This window comes from Equus caballus, chromosome 23, assembly GCF_041296265.1.
Source record: "Equus caballus isolate H_3958 breed thoroughbred chromosome 23, TB-T2T, whole genome shotgun sequence".
NCBI classification, from domain to species: Eukaryota; Metazoa; Chordata; class Mammalia; order Perissodactyla; family Equidae; genus Equus; species Equus caballus.
Window position 1 is genome coordinate 50,176,996 of NC_091706.1, and position 19,495 is coordinate 50,196,490.

Genomic DNA, 19,495 nt, shown 5'->3' on the forward strand with positions numbered 1-19,495 from the left:
AATAACAAAAGAAAGAAATTAAAGGTATAAAAATTGGAAAATAAAAGATAAAATTATCAACATTTCCAGATTTGATCTAATTCCTAGAAACTAACAAGGAATCAGCTGAAAAACTCCTATGACAAATAAGATATTTCAGTAAGCTAAATCTATACCAACAGTCTTTATGTATACAAGTAACCAGTATTAGACGCAGCAAAAAAAGGTAAATGCCCAGGAATAAACTAGGTTTATAAAGAGAAAACTTAAAAGTGATCCTCAGAAACACAAAGACTTAAACAACTGGAAGGGAACACCATGGTCTTTGATTATGAAGACTCAACATCCTGAAATGTTAACATGATCCAAATAAAATTAAACATCATTCAAAGAAAATTACCAGTAAGATTTTTATAGGGGGAGGGAATCTAGACAAGCTCAATCTGAAGTTTATATGGAAAACCAAACAAGCAAGAATTACCAAGAAAAATCTGAAAAGAAGGGTAATAAGAGGGAGATAGCTCTACCAAGTGTTAACATTTATTATAAAGCCTCACTAGTTAAAATATAAAGCTTCACTAATGAAAAGAGAAATGGAACAGAATGGAAAGTCCAGAAACTGACCTAAGCACATATGAGATCAGTGGGGAAAAGATGGCCTATTCAATAGGTGGTGAGGGGACAACTTCGTATGATTTTGTGTAATAATTTTCTATATGATTGCAAATGGATAAAGCATTTAAAACTGAAAAAAAAAAAACTTAAAAGTAGCAGAAAAAATCATGGTTTGAAAATACATTTATATATATCTCATTATGGAGAATGCTTTTTAAAGTAACACACTAAATTAAAAAATGCGAAAGGAAAAGATTCATTGAGTACATAGAAAATTAAAAATATTTTTTCAATGGCGTAAAACACTATAATTACTGTCAAAAGAAAAATACAGACATCATCATCATCATCGTGGCAGAGGAGGATCCTCTTGTCTCTTCCCTTCAATCTATGCAGGTAAAACATCCATAACCCAACAAAGGCTACATTGCACAACACACCAGAACACCAGAAAGATACACACATTGGTACGTACAAAGGTGGGTGAATTGGAGCACATAGAGGAGGTTAAGTGGGGGAAACAGCAGAGGCACATGTTCAACTCCAGCCAGCCAGCTGTGGCAGCATGTGTGGCCACAGGAAGCAGAGCAGTAGCAAAGGCAGAGCCCTGTGATCCCGGGCCCCTGGACTCAGCTTGGAGCTTGGTAGCAGCAGAGGTGCACAGAGGAGTCCTGCATCCCTACTGTAGTGACACCTGTGACCACAAGGTAACAGGCAACAGCTGAGATGGCGCCCCAATACCAGGTTTCCTCCACAACCCTAACCATCCCCCTACCATGGAGGTGGAACTTCTGACCCAGGTGATCCTGGATGTGGCTGAGACACCAGCCATCCCTGTGCCCCCAGCAGCAAAGGCAGCAACAGCAAGGCATCCGTGACCCCCAGAAGCACAGACAGCCACAATTGAGAGTACTGGCGACACCACAAATCGAGGTGGTGGAGAGTGGAACAGTGCAGATCCTCAAATATAGCCGGAGGCAGCTCAGGTAAGAGAAACTGAAAACTACCACTATAGTGCCACCCACTGAAAAACAAAAGAAAAGCTTCTAGTCTCTAAGAGGTTGAAAAGTTTGAATCAAAACAAAGCTATACCAAAATAAAATACATGTTTGCTGCAACAAATGTGCCAGCAGAGGAGTAACAGCAAGCACCACAAAAAGCCACGGTACCATGGCATTACAGCAAGAAAACAGTTCTCCAGAAAACATACATAAAGTCATGGAAGATTGTAATCTAACTGATTAAAAATTCAAAATAGCTGTTATGAAGGAACTCAACAAGCTACAAGAACCTCAGAAAGGCAGTTCAGTGAGCTCAGGAATAAAATCAATGAACAGAAGGAATACTTTACCAAAGAGATTGAAACTTTAAAAAAGAACTTAAAAATTCTGGAACTGAAGAACTCAATAAATGAGACGAAGAATACATTAGAAAGCATTGGAAATAGAGCAGATGATATGGAAGAGAGAATAGTGAGCTCAAAGATGAAAACAGAAACGGTTCAGGTAGAAGAGAGAGAGCTAAGACTTTAAAAAAATGTAGAAATTTTACGAGAATTATCTCACTCCATTAGAAAGGGCAACATAAGAGTAATGGGTATCTCAGAGGGAGAGGAGGGAGAGGAGGGAGCAGAGAGCTTATTTAAAGAAATAACAGCTGAGAACTTCCCAAATGGGGAAGGAACTGAATATCCAAATCCACAAAGCTAATAGGACACCCAATTATCTCAACACAAAAAGACCTTCTCCAAAACCCATGATAACTGTCAAAAATCAATGAGAAAGGGAGAATATTAAAAGAAGTCAGGGAGAAAAAGACAACAAAGGAATACCCATTAGGCTATTAGCAGCTTTCTCAGTAAAAACCCTACAGGCCAAGAGAGAGTGGAAAGATACATTCAAAACTTTGAAAGATAAAAACTGTCAGCCACGAATACTCTATTGAGCAAAGTTGTCTTTCAGATATGAGGGAGAAATAAAGGATTTCCCAGACAAACAAAAGCTGAGGGAGTTCACCACTACTAGACCTGCCTTACAAGAAATGTTCACAGAAGCCAATGACATTTTTCGTTGAAATAAAACAAGGAATCCTAAAATTTGTATGGAACAACAAAAAACCCCAAGTAGCCAAAGGAATCTTGAGAAAAAAGAACAAAGCTGGCAGTATCACACTCCCTGATTTCAAAATATGCTACAAAGCTATAGTAATCAAAACATCATGGTACTGGCACAGAAACAGACACAGATCAGTGGGACAGAATTGAAAGCCCAGAAATAAACCCCATATCAATGGACAGCTAATTATCAAGGAGCCAAGAACATACAATGGAGAAAGGAAAGTCTCTTCAATAAATGGTGTTGGGAAAACTGGACAGCCACATGCAAAAGAATGAAAGTAGACCACTATCTTATACCATGCACAAAAGTCAACTCAAAATGGATTAAAGACTTGAATTAAGACCTGAAACCATAAAACTCTTGGAGGAAAACATAAGGAATACGCTCTTTAACATCGGTCTTAGCAGTATCTCTTCGAATACTATGTCTACTCAGGCAAGGGAAACAAAAGGAAAAATAACAAATGAGAGTACATCAAACTAAAAAGCTTCTGCATGACAAGGGAAAGCATCAACAAAACAAAAAGACAACCTACCAGTTGGGAGAAGATGTTTGCAAATTATATCTCCAATAAGGGGTTAATATCCAAAATATATGAAAAACTCATAACAACTCAACAACAATAAAACAACTTAATTAAAAAATGGTCAGAGGATCTGAACAGACATTTTTCCAAAGATATACAGACGGCCAGCAGGCACATAAAAAAATGTTTAACATCACTAATTATTAGGGAAATACAAATCAAAACCCAATGAGATATCACCTCATACCCATCAGAATGGCTATTATTAAAAAGACAAGAAATAGCAAGTGTTGGAGAGGATGTGAAGGAAAGGAAACCCTTATACACTGCTGGTGGGAATGTAAATTAGTGCAGCCACTATGGAAAACCGTATGAGATTCCTCAAAAAATTAAAAACAGAACTACCATATGATCCAGCTATTCCACTTCTGGTTATTCATCCAAGATTACAAAAACACTAATTCAAAAAGATACATGTACCTCTCTGTTCATTGCAACTTTATTCACAATAGCCAAGACTTGGGAACAACCTAAGTTCCCATCAATAGATGAAACGATAAAGATGTGGTATACACATATATACACACATATACACAATGAACTACTACTCAGCCATAAAAAAAGATGAAATCATGAATGGTCCTTGAGGGCTTGAGGGTATTATGCTAAGCGAAGTCAGACAGAAAAAGACAAATAGTGTATCATTTCACTCATATGTGGAAGATAAACAAACACATAGATACAGAGAATAGATTGGTGGTTACCAGAGAGGAAGCAGGTGGGAGGAGGGTGAAAGGGTTAAAAGGGCACATATGTACAGTGATGGATGGCAACTAGACATTTGGTGGCAAATACGATGTAGTCTACACAAAAGGTGAAATATAATGATGTACACGTGAAATTTATACAATGTTGTAAATCAATGTTACCTAAATAAAAAAGAAAAATACAAAGTATGAAAAATTTAAAAGTATACAACAAATATAATTTCCCTAATATATAAAGAGCTCCTATAAATCACTAATAAAAATAGAAAAAAATTACTAAAGAAATATAATTGCCTCTTAAGGCTGATGCTTGACTTTGTTTTTAATAAGAGAAATGAAACTTAAAAATACAGTGAAAAGGTAAACTACACTGAGATACCAGATTGGTGTTTTGCTAATGGTATGGAGAAACAAGTACTTTCGTATATTCTTCGTGGAGGTGTAACTTGGTACTGTCTTGGAGAGGGGGAGAATTAAGTAACGGCTTTCAAAATTACAGTAATACACACCCTTTGGTGCAGCAATTTCACTTCTAGGGATATATCCTAGGGACACAAATGTATATATGAACACCATTATTTATTGCAACGTTGCTTTAGCTGGTAAAAGATTGAAAACAGCCCAAACCTCTGGCCAGCCTGCTGTCACCTCACAAAGCCAGGCACCGAGGCTCAGAGCTCTGTTCATCCAGAGTAAGGGCTGTCCTTTTCTTATGCACCCATAGGCATGGTATGGGCTAGCATTTATTAATTTCTCAAAGGGAGAACATAGACTCTTGTGAAGCAATCCTAGATTTTTATGATTTTTTTCAATCCTGTAGTATTGTTTTGCCCACACGTAATTTAATTTTACTTCTGCTCAACTTCTCTTTATCAAGTCCTTTCAAAGCATTTCTAATTCAGTTTTAATAAAATATAAACAATTCTCTTTATGCAGTTGTATTTTATCAGTTTATGTAATAATTAATTATGTAACTAACATGTTACAACTAATATCACACATTTAGAAATAAATAAGACTGAGAATTGGCATCAGCTCAGCTGGTGGGAGTAGCTGTGCTCTGCTGCAGGCATTCATCAACCAAGATATCAGTTGGTGAATCTGAAGGAGGGATTGGAGAGTTCTGGTTAATCCAGCAAATTGCTTAAATGGTTAATTAAAAGAGCTTTTGTTACGTACTGATGATAAGAGCAATCCATTATGTTCCAAAATAAGTAAAATCAGAGTAATCCTAATAAAAAATGATTTGGTAGTATCTTCACATTTTTATGTTATGACTGCTTTATCTTCATTTATGACTTCCATATGAGCCTACCTTCTTTCCAATATATTGCAGGCTTTGGTCAAAGAGTTACAAACTGATGTCCATTCGATAAGGCGACATATCAGAGAGCTTAAAAAAATGCGGAAAAACAGGGACGCTTATAAAACATCAACCCATAAAGCCCAGACCTTGGCAGCTTCTATCCTGAACATTTCACAGTCAGATCTAGAGGAAATATTGGACACGGAAGATGAAGTGGTAAGATCATTTAAATATTTATTTATAAAGGGCTTTTTTACACATTGAATTTAAGTACATGTTTAAATTTGTTTTATAATTCTTAGAATTTCATCTTTAAGACAATATTAATAAGGTTAAGATTAATAATGCACCAGTGAAAGATTTATCAAGAGTATTAACCAACTCAAAAAAACTTGAGAAGTTTAACTGTGTGATATAGAGATAAGCCAGTACATATAACCTTTAGAACTGCTTGTTTGTTATTCATTCAGTTATCCTTTCCTGTCTCCTCTATTTTCTTTTAATTTAGTTAATCATATATCTTGTAAACTAATATTTTTTATTAAGCCAGTTTGAGTGGATTTAGTTAGCTTGGTCATTGACTTGAGGATTACTCCTCCTCTGTGAGATTTTTAAAAGAAGTAAATCTGTTGCTTTCCTAGCTGAATTCAAAAGTATTGTTGATCAAGTTAAAGAAGAATATATTTATTGCTTTAAATTGGGTGAAATAGTCCTGTGTGAGTGAACTCATGTGCATGCAGGTGTGGGTACCTCCAGGGGACGGCACTGCATTTTTGGCTTAGTTATTACCTCGTCAGCAGCGGAATCTCACGCTCTCCACAGTCTTCTGTGCCGCCTGTGGAGGATGCTCATTCCTGTTCTACTGTTGTCTCTGAACTTTAATACATGAATATGAGATCTTTTATTGTTTGGAAATGTTAAAGAGATGAGGGCACCAGTAGCTTCTCAATAAATATTTGCTCAATGAATTAAATGATAGACTTAAATATTTGTATGAGAACATCCTCCAGCCCCCCCCACCCCCTCTCCCCGCCATAAGCTTCTCAAAGAACTTCTGGAGTAGAACAGATCTACAGCTTGCTAAGGTTTTTAAACTGCCAAGAATTCTTAGAAAAGAGGTCAAAGGAATCCTGCTGAGACTGTTGTCATCCTTTGGGTGAATAGGATAGGAAATTATCGGTTTCCTATTTCCAGCAACTGTGCCACAATGTCCGTGACTCTCTACTAAATTCTGAACGTTGAAGTACAAGAACATTATCAAATATATCATCAAATATGAGACACCCAGGAAATAATACTGTCTCTGGCAGGAGTGTTAACTATATCTTATTCTAGGCATTTAATTTTAGGAGGAGACAGATTAATTACAAAAATCACAAAATTTGTTGAATGACGATGAGAAACCCAACAAAAAATTAAGGTTGAGTCCTTGTCTGTTGCCTAAGAGTTTAAAACAAGCAAATTTAGCAAAATCCCTCACGTGTGTATGTATGCATGCGTGTGAGTTTGTGTGTCAATGTGTGTACACAAACACAGATACATATTCTGGAAGACACGGCCACCGCATTTGTGCGGTCTCAAAAGATGCCCTCCTTCGGCTTACAAATTAGAAAAAAGCACCCCCTCTAAATGGACAAACTAGAAAAAGTTGTCCCCTTTGAGTATATGAATTAGAAAAGGATCTCTAATAGTCCCTTAGAGTAAATGGTGCATTTCTGTGAAGAAATGGTACCTGGGCCTCTGGGCAGATGCAGTCTGGAGCCAGAGTACGCAACACTGCAATACAGTATGCACACCACACCACCTTAAATGGAAGTCCTCCTGAAGGAAAAGAGCTCCAGCAGAAACACACTGTTCTGAGAAGGATCCGTGCCCCTTGATGTATTTACTAGATTTAACCATAGACCAGAGCTTATTTCGACTGATCCCTGCATCTTTCAGGGCTCTAAAGAGTTGAGTGATTTGTCCAAGCAGAGCCCAACCCACCCGACCTATATTCTTTAAAGCTACAGTGACCTCTAGTAAATTCATGTAAAACACTGTGATAGCCTAGGTGAAGTGCCTCGCCTGATACCTGGCATACAGTAAATTTCAACAAGTGGTAGTTTCCCAAACCTTTCCCTTTTTGAAAAGTCCATTTTTTTTGTAAACTGGATCACGATTTTAATTGAATAATCAACTGCTCATGTGAATACATTGTACTTTCAGAATATTTTACCTTGATAATTGATGGACTGAAAATATTTAGTGACTTACAACACTTTAAGTTGGAGTGTCCTTTGCCTGTCAGTTAGTTATTGGATATTTCAAATAAGCAAGTGCTTGGATACACCAGAGCCACACCATGTCCTATTTTGTTTGTAATTCTAACACTTACCCCTTAGTTATCTATTGACAACTCAGATTTTTGAGTATACGGTTTTATATCCTACGACGGTCACTTAAATGATCCTTTTCTACAGCTCCACCTTATTTTCACTTTATTTTAATCATTTTCATCTCCACCTCAGTGCCTACCTTGAGCTCCACTGTGGAGGAAGAAATAAAATATTCTTGAATTATATCGCAAAATATAGAATTTTAGCTTTATCTTCCACGTGTATGTATACAAATATGCATAAATTAAATATTAAAGAGCGTGGATTTGAATATTCTCTACTTTGAAAGGACCGGTTGCTCTTTGTTGAATCCAGTTCTACCAAGATCGCTTTACATTTATTCAGTAGCTAATAGTATCATCAAGTTCATATAAATGCAATTCCCACCCGTGTTTTTATTTTCTTCCTTTAGGAAATTGAAAGGACAAAGATGGATGCTGAGAATGACAAGGAATGGCTGTTGTACATTCAGAAACTTCTTGAAGGACAGGTATTTCATTTTTCTACTGCATATATTAAAACTTGCAGATAAAAATTCCAAGCCTTACATTTTTCCTAGATGTCTAACTTCTTGTAAACACACCTTATTTATTTCTGTTAGGTAAAGAAGAATTCCAATAGGTAGACAGGAAAGTTAACCCTCTATTTGTTCTTTTGGACTTAACAAATGAAACAAATGCCTTGGGAAGGGGCCAACATGGACCTTAGCAAATGCATTAATTAAATTATTGAGTCAACCTCTATGCTTGCTAGACTGAACAGGATCCATTCTCTCAGCCCTCTTAGGAAAAGAGATTCTTTACTATGTGTCTTTAAAGTTAGTAGTTGATATGGACACCTGAGGAGTTCATGGGTTTCAGTGACCTTTTACTATGGACCTGTTTCCAGTCAATTCATGTTTTCCTCACAGCCAGACAGCTGTTTATTACTGTGTCTTCCCGCATTCTCTACAATATTTTCTACTGAGACCTCGAGCAGCTTGTTAGTGGGAAGTAAATATTGATTTGGCATCCTGTCAATGCAGAAAGAATGAAAAAATTTCCACCAGAGGCCCCTCAAACATTTTCCTATCGACATTTTCTGGGCCGAGTGGAAAGCTGCATAGAGGATGACAAGGCCAAGACAAGTTGAAATCCCTGAGGGGTCTATTGAGACTGCTGCTGTGACCTGTGTGGTACTTTTTCTTCCCTTTCAAGTATTTTTTTAATATACACATAGTCTGCTGGGATGTGCCCCTCTTGTAAGTGATCAAGGGCAGTTTATTGGCAGGTGAGCGCTCTGCTTTTCTAGTCATAGCCAGCTTGTGTTTTGACATCGCTGACAGCATGTAATGTATTCTAAAACTTTTTTATTATAGTTCTTTTTGCTCAACCTAATTGTCTGGTTTTAAAATAAACCTGAATAAAAAGAGCTAAAACATATTTCTCAAAATAGCAAAAAAAAAATTTTTTATTGTCCTGTGATTTTTAGCAAGTCATTGTAAATGCTTCTATGTAAAGATTAAAAGTAAAAGCTGATATTAGAGGCAATTATTTAACAAATAGCAGTATCTGTGCTTTTGGAAAAGTCAAGAATAGGTAAATAACATATAACCTACTTATCTTCTTGTATGCATTTTATGTATCTCTGGAACATTATCCAAATCACTTCTATAGTAATAGAAGGCGATGGGCGATCTCTGGCTCACAGTTGTTTAAGTGTAGACGTGCAGGTGCTGGACGAAGGCTTCTACAGCGACAACTCACTTTTGAGAATAAAGGCTGTTTCTCAGTTGTGTTGTGTGCCCAGCATCAGCCCAGTGCCCGGCACATCAAAGGAGTTCAGCAATGATTGTTATGGGTTACTTTTTTCAGCTTGGAAATGATAAAAATAAACTTTTTAATGAATTTTTTTAGTATTCAACTTGTAAATATGACCCTTTAAGGTGGAAATTATATCACCAATTATGAACATAAAAATAGTAAATCAAAATGTACAAATCTTTATTAAATTTTGCTGAAGCCGTACTGGCACCAGACCTGATTTTTGACTAACACATGTAGACGTACATACACACATTATACATTATCTGGATGTATGCTTATTTTGTCAAGTGAGTGTAAAAGAATCCTGTTGAAAGTGGTGTTAGACCGCTTCATGCTGCAGTTTGACATAGAGCCTTTTTGTGCCACTGAGCCTAGACTCTGGGATATAATTGCCCAGTAGTATTGATTTAATTGCCCGGGTTTATTTGTGGACTCCTAATTATTGACTGGAGGTAAATTTAATGGAGCAGCCTTTGTGAACACGTGGAAACCGCTGCTGTTGCTGTTATACATAATGAACTGCATCCTGTGCCTTTAGATCATTTTTCAAGCTAATTTTATTCCACGGTGACAGTATGATAACATTTAAAAAGTCAAAGACTTTTTATTTTTATTACTGACATAGGTGGTTTTGCTGATGTCTTTGAATTTTGTGGAAAAAAAAATAAGGACTTCATTGGTTGAACTAAATGTCACTTTATAATTGCACCCAAGAGAACAATCTATAAAATAGAAAACATCTTTTTTTTTCTAGTCTACGTTTCTTCTCTCTCAATTCCAGCAATTATATTTCTCCTGAATTTTAGAAAAGATTTTCTTTGTCCACAAATTTTTTTAGAGTCTAAGTTCTCCTCACAGGATTGTGTGGACAAGAGTGTAAATATGTTCATTCGTACATTTTGTTTAGTTTATGGCCTACAGCTCCATGTGTCTGAGGTTACGTGATCTTCAAGTTGTGGAACAATTGTGTGCATTCCCTAAAAAATGCTAATTAATTCAATATTGATATTTGATTATTAAAATATTTTGAAGATAAAATTATAGGAAAACGTCCCTTTTATGTTCGCCCTCTTTGTTGGGTGCTGTATGTAATGGAATTTTGAGATTATAGGAGTTAATCTGGCCTTCTGGTTTTATCTCTTTTTTAAGGATTAGGCCACAGAATTGTCTTCTGTTACAGAAATTTTTTTGCATTCATTTAATGAAAATTTGTATTGGTAAAATATTTACCACAAAATAAAAAGCTGTTTGACCATGTGGCAATGTGAGACTGCACAATAATATAATACCTACTGTTCCTGTTGCCAGAAGTGCATGAGAACTAAGAGATCTGAAACCTTAACTTATCCATACTTAATACAGAATGCAAATGTGTGTATTTCAAGTAGTCGTGATGAAACTGGTAATTTTATATATTTAATCTTTATCTGCACCTAACCTTTGCCCCCTAGATTTCTAGAAATGAGAATCACACTGAAAAAAATCTACTCCCATTTTTTTATGGCATAGCTGGCTTTTAATTTCTTTAAACATTTTTACTTGTATTAGTTTCTCTTTTTGCATTAATATGTTTTAAAAAACTTAAAATTTATAGCAGAGACAAACAGGCAAATTAATGGTTATAATAGAACGGGAGAACCCCCCAAAATTGGTTTTCTGTAGTTTGAGTGGGAGAAAAAACAGAGCTAGGAAAGGTAGGCTAGGAACAAACTGTAAAAGCTTTTGAGAAGGAAAGGGATATAATCAGAGTTGTGCCGATACCTGAGATCAGTATACAGGATGGTTTGAAGGGAGAAGAGACTGGGAGCCAGAAGGTAGTCTAGGCAAAGGGCAGTGAGGGCCTGGATGTGCCCTAGCCATGGAAATAGAAAGGATGAGATAGATGTGATTGACGTTAGAGTGACTGAATTGATGACAGTAATGAAATTAGATGAAGGGGTCAGAAAGCAGAAACCAAAGATGGGTGAGTTTAATACCTTACATGATGAGAAAGAATTTTAGGGATCAAAAGAGATAGATCATATTTGGTAGGAGGGAGATGTCAACAATGAAGACAGAAAATTTAGTAGGTATGTTTTATTAGCAATATTCAGGGATTCACAATTTGTCATTAATTCAACCCAGCCTTCTGTTTGGCTTTTCTCAGTGAAATTTAACCATTTAAGAACACATTTCAAACTCTTACAACTCAACAACAAAAAGAAAATAAACTGATTTGAATGGACATTTCTACAACAAGATATACAAATAGCCAGTAAGCACATGAAAGGATGCTCATCACTAGTCACTAGGGAAATGCAAACAAAAGCCAAAATGAGATATGTACTTCACACCCAGTAGGATGGGCTATAATTAAAAAGACAGACAATAACAAATGTTGGTGAGGACGTGGAGAAATTGGAACCCTCATATATCACTAGTGGGAATGTAAAATGGTGCCGCTGTGTGGAAAATAGTATGGCAGTTCCTCAAAAAGTTAAAGATAGAGATTATATGATCCAGCAGTTCCACCCCCTGTATATACCCAAGAGAAATGAAAACCTATGTCCCTATAAAAACTTCCACGTGAATGTTCATAGCAGCATTATTCGTAATAACTCAAAAGTGGAAGCAACCCAAATGTCCCTCAGCTGATGAATGGATGAACAAAATGTGGTATATGGATACATAGGAATATTATTCGACTATAAAAAAGGAATGAAGTCCTGATATGTCCTACAACATGGAAGAACTTGTAAACCTTATGCTAAGTGAAAGAAGTTATACACAAAAGGCTACATATAGTATGAGTGCATTCATATGAAATATGCAGAATAGGCAGATCTATCAAGACAGAAAATAAATCAGTAGTTGCTAGAGGATGGAGGGAGATAGGGAGTGGCTGCTAATGGGTAAAGGGTTCTTTTTAGGTAATAAAAACCTTCTGGAATTATAGAGTGGTGATGGCTGCACAACCTTGTGAATATAATAAAAACCAATGACATATACTTTAAAATGGTGAATTTTATGTTATGTAACTTAGATCTCCATTTAAAAAATGAATTCCTTAATATGAGACATACTGAAAGAGAAAAAAAGAATACATTTAAAACTAAATTCAATAAAGTTCTCCTATCACATATGCTGTGTCCTCCATCATTAGCACAAATTGCCTTAAATGTGTTTGAATTTTAATTTCTGTCTACGGACCATAAATATGAATAAATGCGGCAAATTATTTTGTTTTATACTTAATCTTTTTGCTTTCAGTTGGCACATAGATGTCCCTCTATTATACTCTAATTGATATTACCTCCTCACATATCCAAACAAGGAGTCAGCGACTTACACTCTGCTCTCTAAGAGAGAGTTTATTTGTTCTGCCCATTCTAATCCTCAAAATTAAAATTATAAGAAAGGTCATTTAGTTTTGTTTTCAGGCCTTAATAATACCAGAAACAGTCCTTTGTACTTGGGACTTTATAAAGGCAATGGAAAGAATTAGTGGAGATAAAACTGAACCTGTGCTTTGGAATCCATTCGAAAAACATGTATTGGGTGCCTACAGGGTGCCAGGGATTGTTTCCAGTTTGGGGGCACAGAGTGAACAGAAGACACAAAAATCTCTGCCATCATGGAGCTTACATTTCTGGGGATGGAGGACAATGAACAAATAGTTAAATTATATAAACTGTGAAATTTATTGAACAATTAACTTGAACAGATGCCCTAGTTAAATTTCCATACCAAGAAACCTCACGCAGTATCAACTCTTCACTTACCCATTTCTCCCTTCATGCCAAAGAGTTCGAGCTGGTGTAACTGCACTGACATAACCAGGAGCATCACTTCTCCCTTTTTATGCGAGAGAGAAAGAAATCGTGCAGGCTTTCTGAACTTTGTAGTCCCTGGCACATACCATCCGAGATGAAACCCGAGGCAGCATAATTGTTGGGTTTGTTGTTTCAGACGTATTTGACGGGGCAAGTGAGCAAGGATCTTTGCTGTTGGCCAGTCAGGTTGCCACTTCAATGCAACTCCAAAATCCTGTCAGTAAAAGGATGGTTGTGCTTTCTGTATCGGAGGGAGTTCGGGGGGAGCCTCAGCCCCCTCCAGAACGCGTCCAGAGAGAAGTTAATTGACTCTAAGCTGCCTGTGTGAAATAAACTTGCACTTAATCTGTGCTCCCAAGTGGCAGAAAGTTGAGGTCTCCTAGTCTTCTTAGCGTTTTTAAAACATTACACAGTTTAAGAAAATAGGGCAAACAAATAAGCAGACCCTGTGAATTTTTAAAGCATTTTTCCAGGGCATGTCATATTTTAAGCATAGTTTCCACCATAACTCTTCCTAACCTATAGCTGAATGCTGAGAATTGATGTTCATTTGATACTGTAAGATTTTGAAGAGCCTTCTCAAATCACTATAGATTAATTATGTCTGTCTAGTCTTCAGGTTAACTATAATTTATGAAATTTAAGAGTTAGTGATAATTTGTGTGTGATATGTGATAATGCTCTATTAATTAAAACAGCCAGTTAACTTAAAAAATCCTATTCTTAACCATTCTCAAAAAACAAGAATTTTTGTTAATTCATCCTAGACTAAGCATAAATTTTTATCTGTATAATCTATGAAAAAAGGTGGCTAAATGATTAGTGTAAACTTGGTAAGAGAGGCTATTTTTAAAATCAAGGCTGTTAGTGCATTCATTATTTGAATATGTGTTGAGTCTACTCCATAAATAAAGAACTATTTTTAAAGTAAGAGGGACATCTACTTAAAATTTTTTGGTTAACAATTACTTTAAGTTATTGTATTCATTTGAAAACAAGTATATTTTATGAAATGTTTGTAATTCTGACTTTTCCTTAGTCTTCTTCTAAGTTTGTTTCAATTCTTAACTATTTTATTATAAAATTACATTGATTTTATATTGTAAAATTACAACTTGTTCTTATACATTAAAAAAATAATTTTTGAGAGGCTCCTTTGAAGACCCAGATTTACATGCCAGTGAGCTACAAGTTATAAACAGCGAGTAGAATGAGCACTGGGTTTAGAGAAAAACAATGTAGGAATTGCTTCATAAAAAAGGAAAATAGGGGCTGGCCCCATGGCTGAGTGGTTAAGTTCATTTTCTGAGCTCCAGCAGCCCAAGGTTTCACCAGTTTGGATCCTGGGTGTGGGCCTAGCACCACTCATCAAGCCATGCTGAGGTGGTGTCCCACATGCCACAACCAGAAGGACCCACAACTAAAAATATACAACTATGTATCTGGGGGGCTTTGGGGAGAAGAAGGAAAAATAAAGTCTTTAAAAAAATAAATAAATAAATAAATAACAAGTGAAAAAGTAAAAATAGAAAAGTTGAATTAAAACAAACATCTCCAACTAACTTGTAAGATTTATGAACTTTTGTCTAATATAAAGACATAGTGATATTCTTCTGACCTATTTGTAGAAAACAATAGAAGAACCTAGAAGGGCAGATGGATGTACACATGCTGTGCATCTTGATTAAAAGATTGATTGGTTTTTGAGGCCAGTGCTGTGGCATAGTGGTTAAGTTCAGCACACTCTGCTTCGGCGGCCTGGATTCTCGGGTTCGGATCCCAGGCACAGACCTACACCACTCATCAGCCATGCTGTGGCAGTGACCCACATACAAAGTGAAGGACGATTGGCACAGATATTAGCTCAGAGGTAATCTTCCTCAGCAAAAAAAAGATTAATTGCTTTTTGAAATCCATAATGTGTTAGCCTCTATACAAAGCTTAAAGGAAGCTTACAATCTGATAAAACAGGATTGATAAACACTTGTGTTTAACTGTGGGGCTTTTCATTTTATTGGGAGCCATAAAGGGGGTGGTCAGCAGTAAGTAGATGGACCTCTTGTTCCACCTTGCAGGCTTCCTGAAAGAGAAATTCTTTGAGATGGACTTTTTAAGGCAAGCAAAATGTCCAAGTACATGAGGTGGTGAAAATTGTTCAGATCACAAAATAATGAGTAGGTTTAGATTTTTAACTTGGAAATGAAATTTGCAAATAAGATGATTAATGTCAATACATTGTGGCCTGGTAAAAGTACTGTGACATTATTACTTAGGAAATTATAGAACCTGCATATTTCCCAAAGTCTGTTCCATGGCCACCTGATAGTTCCACATGATAAACAGACCATGAGAAAAGCATGGACAAATGAATATAGAAACAGGTATTAGATTGCCCTCTTGAGAAACACAGTGCCTGTTAGCATCTTAAAACCTCTAAGAGATCCTGAAATAAAGGCACTTTTTAAAGTTTGGTTTGTTTCCCAAACCTATTTGATCAGAGAACGCTTTTTTTCTTAGAACAGCTCTGGAGAATGACATTTTAAACACTCATCTCCGCTTTTGTTTCTACCAGAAAGAGATGAGAGTTCCTTCTCCATCACGTCTGCCTCTTTGATAGGAATGCATGTAGTATTGAGACCAAATGCCATAGTCAAAAGAAAGTCGCCTGGTAGTTTTGTCATTTTCTCGTGCATTTCTTTAACATCTAATATTAATGCTCTGAGAATTTAATTTATCTAATTTGTAAAACTGGTAGTTTTGCCAACTATAACTCTTTTCCTCACCCCAGAAGGGCAATTTGTCAAAGTACAGATTTGCTGTTAGTATCATTATCTTTCATAGGGGAATCTAACATGTCCTTTCTCCTTGATTCTAAGATGTGTTTTCCTCACATTTTCACATTTCTGAAATCGGAATGCATATGCAGTATGGGTATATTTAAGTGGTAGGGTTTTTTTTCCCAGAGAAAGCTGTTTTTAGGTCAATGTTTGTATCTCATATTCAACTGTATCTTAGAACTGAACAAATGTGATATTTTGGTATCTTGTGCTTTCTTCAGTGGTGAGTGTCAAGTAAGACAAGTGTGTGAAGTTCCTGGCGTAGACCCAGACTGCCTTAGGGAGAAGGCAGCTAAACTAGAAAGCTGCTTAATGGGATCCAAGGCAATTCTATTTCTCCTTCGTGGCTTACATAATCTTTCTGTTTGTGCCTGTCTGGCCTGTAGTTTCCCTGCCAATGGCCAGTCTGTTCTGTTTTCCCCAGTTCAAATTCAGAAAAGAACCATTCTGGTTAGTTTACTAATTATACTCACCTTAGCTGAGCATGCCTGAGCCGCTTGCACATAGGGCATCAGGCTGTCTTTGTCCGGTGCTGACCAGTAATGCTATCACTGCTCATCCCAGCACCACAATGGGCCGGATGCTACTGCTCTGTAGAGAAGGGGACTGGGCATGATAAGTGTTCTCATTAATATATTCAGGAAAACAAAAGTAGTCTTTTCCTGGTTAATCAAAAGGACAACTCCAAGAAATGACTTAATCAACTTCTTAATTATTATAAACCTTTTATTTGAGACCAAACAGCTAGGGAGGAGGATAAAAGGAAGTTGGTAGGGCTATGGGAGGTAATTGGGGAACATTTCAGATTGCCTTTTACTCACAGCCCATAGTGTATTGTATGAATTGGAGTTCTACAGGCAACCCAGTGAAGCAGAGGGAACTATAAAACTTTACCAGAAAAGTTATATAAACTATGAAATTTAAAAATGTACTCTACATTTCATCAACTCAGCAGTTTGCAACATGTGTATTACACTTTGATATGCCAAACAAACGTTTCTATAACAACTTAATCAATGGGTATACTTTTGCCATTTTTTTCCCCTGAAATTTTACCCTACAACCCTTGAGATGTTCGGCTGTAGCACAGACAAGTGGATTGATAGTTCTCGTTCATTCTTTCATGAGTGATGAGCATACAGTACGACTTCTGTGGGCTGTGGGCCCTGGAGATGGCTGTAACCTGCTATTGATCAGCTGATTGAGGATAAATGGCCCAGCTGCTTGTATTGCAGATTACATCATTAACATGGTCAGTAAACCATGAATTGTTCAATAAGGCGTTTATCTTTTTTCATTTTGCTTCTGCTCTTTTATCATTTTTATTATAAAAGACAAAATTACCCGCACTAACCAGCAAGATCAGTTGAAAAGAGACCCAGTAGGGTACCATCATGGGTGCAAAGTTGCAGATAGCTGAGTTCTAATGGTTTAATGATATTTAGTATGTGTTTTTGAACTGAAGAAAATATAGAGTTTTAATAATCTTTTTTCTGTGTTTCTTCTACAGCTTCCTTTTGCCTCATATTTACTAGAAGCAGTACTCGAGAAAATAAATGAAAAAAAGAAACTAGTTGAAGAATATTTCACAATTATGAAAGATATTAGATGATATACGATAGAGAACTTTTTTCAAATATGAAAACTTTTTATGTGGTGTGATTGGAAAACATGTGTTGCAATCCTGATACAATATCTGCTCCAACTATCAATAGTCAGGTTCAATACCAAAATAAGAAGTCTGAAACTAATTAATTGCTGAACAAGTGAAACTAATTAAGTGCATAGCCATTTAAAAGGAAATAGTGTAGCGTTTTATTGTTGGATACAAATATTGCCATAAATCAATGCAAACTTAAAAATGATTTTCCTTCCAGTGCATTAGGAAAAATTAGAACAAGCTTAGCACACACAAATTGGTCTGAATATAAAAAGAAAAAAGCGTAAACTGAGGAGTTAATGTTTGAAGTTTTATAAAGAAACTAGACTTTTTACATAAAACTGCTATAAATGGCCTTAAATCATCCAATGAACAACACATTTGTGTTGTAAGCAAATATAAAATGAAGCATCATAACTTAAGGAAGAACATTTAATGAAGTAACTTGTGTGATCCAACTGTATCTGTTCTCAACATACTGGATTATATAGATGATACTGTATTTTCCTAGAACTATTCGGCACAAATAAAAGGATATTCTCCTTCTCTCTTTCTCTTTTGTTCAATTCACAGTTCTTTGTGTGGTCATATAAATTAGCAGGGGACCACAAACCCAGTGTATAAAATTAGACTAGATCTAGCATGACTCCTACTGTGGTCAACTAATTACATTCTTGACTATAGTGTCATCCTTATTTAGATTCCCAAACATCCCTGCCTCATTTCACTCCTGCACCATGTTCCTGCCACACCTGACTGGTTCCTCTAATTCCCCAAACTTCTGCCTGCCTCCAGTCTACGCCCTCGCTATTCTCTCTTCCCGGAATACTCTGTACTCAACTTTTCTCATGACTGTCTCCTTCTCATCGTTCAGGTTCAGCTTACATATTCCCTCAGAGGCCATGGTACTATTTAATTTTCTTTATAACACAAAATAACTTATTTTACCTGTTCACTTATTTATTTTCTTGTTATTTCCTTCCCCCTAGACGCCCCCTTTAAAATATAGGTCCCATGAGGTTAAGGCAGAGGTTGGCAAATCTGGCCTGCCACCTGTTTTTGTGTGGCCTACAAACCAAGAATGATCTTTACATTATCAAATGGTTAAAAAAAAAAAAACAAAAGAAGAATAATATTTTGTAGCATGTGAAAGTTTTATGAAATTCAAATTTTAGTGTCCATCAATAAAGTTTTATTGGAACACAGTGGTGCTCGCTCATTTACGTATTGTTTACGGCTGCTTTCGCGCTGCAGTAGTGGAGGTGGTGAGCAGTTGCAGCAAACACCATATGTGTTGCTCTCATCACTTTGCATGCCTGCTTGGCACACCACAAAGCACAGTGACACGGTTATAATCCAACAGCATTTCAAGTGCCACAAGTGCTAACATACTGCGATTTTTTTTATTGCCAGTGTATACCCATCATGTCAAAAAAAGAAAAGAAAAGGAAAGTGGCTGTCAGATGTCACCCTTGTAAGGCACAGTGGAGTGTGGATTATTTTTCTATTGAATTGGATGGCAAAGCATCATGTTTATTATGCAATCACACTGTACCTATGCTAAAAGAATGCAATATATACCAAAATTACCAGGCTAAGTACCCATCACAGTATTCCCAACTCACAGGAAAGCAACAGTAAGAAAAAACTACAAAGCTTAAAATGTAATATCTCATCACAGCAGAATTTTATT

General features: G+C 36.4%; 1 protein-coding gene across 6 annotated transcripts in view; it reads left to right on the forward strand.

Annotated features, from left to right (window-relative positions):
• CNTLN (centlein) overlaps positions 1-19,495 on the forward strand; it is a 321,096-nt gene that overhangs the window by 294,837 nt on the left and 6,764 nt on the right. For 5 of the 6 annotated variants that reach the window (XR_011431201.1, XM_070248227.1, XM_070248228.1 and 2 more), the window contains 3 exons: positions 5,341-5,526; positions 8,101-8,178; positions 17,653-19,007. Coding sequence is in view for 5 of the 6 variants with exons in the window: in XM_070248227.1 (XP_070104328.1) it covers positions 5,341-5,526; positions 8,101-8,178; positions 17,653-17,754 (366 nt within the window). In the remaining variant the exon portion in view is untranslated. Of the gene's footprint in view, positions 1-5,340; positions 5,527-8,100; positions 8,179-17,652; positions 19,008-19,495 lie in introns of those variants that run through there. The other variant, XM_070248231.1, reaches the window with a different exon arrangement.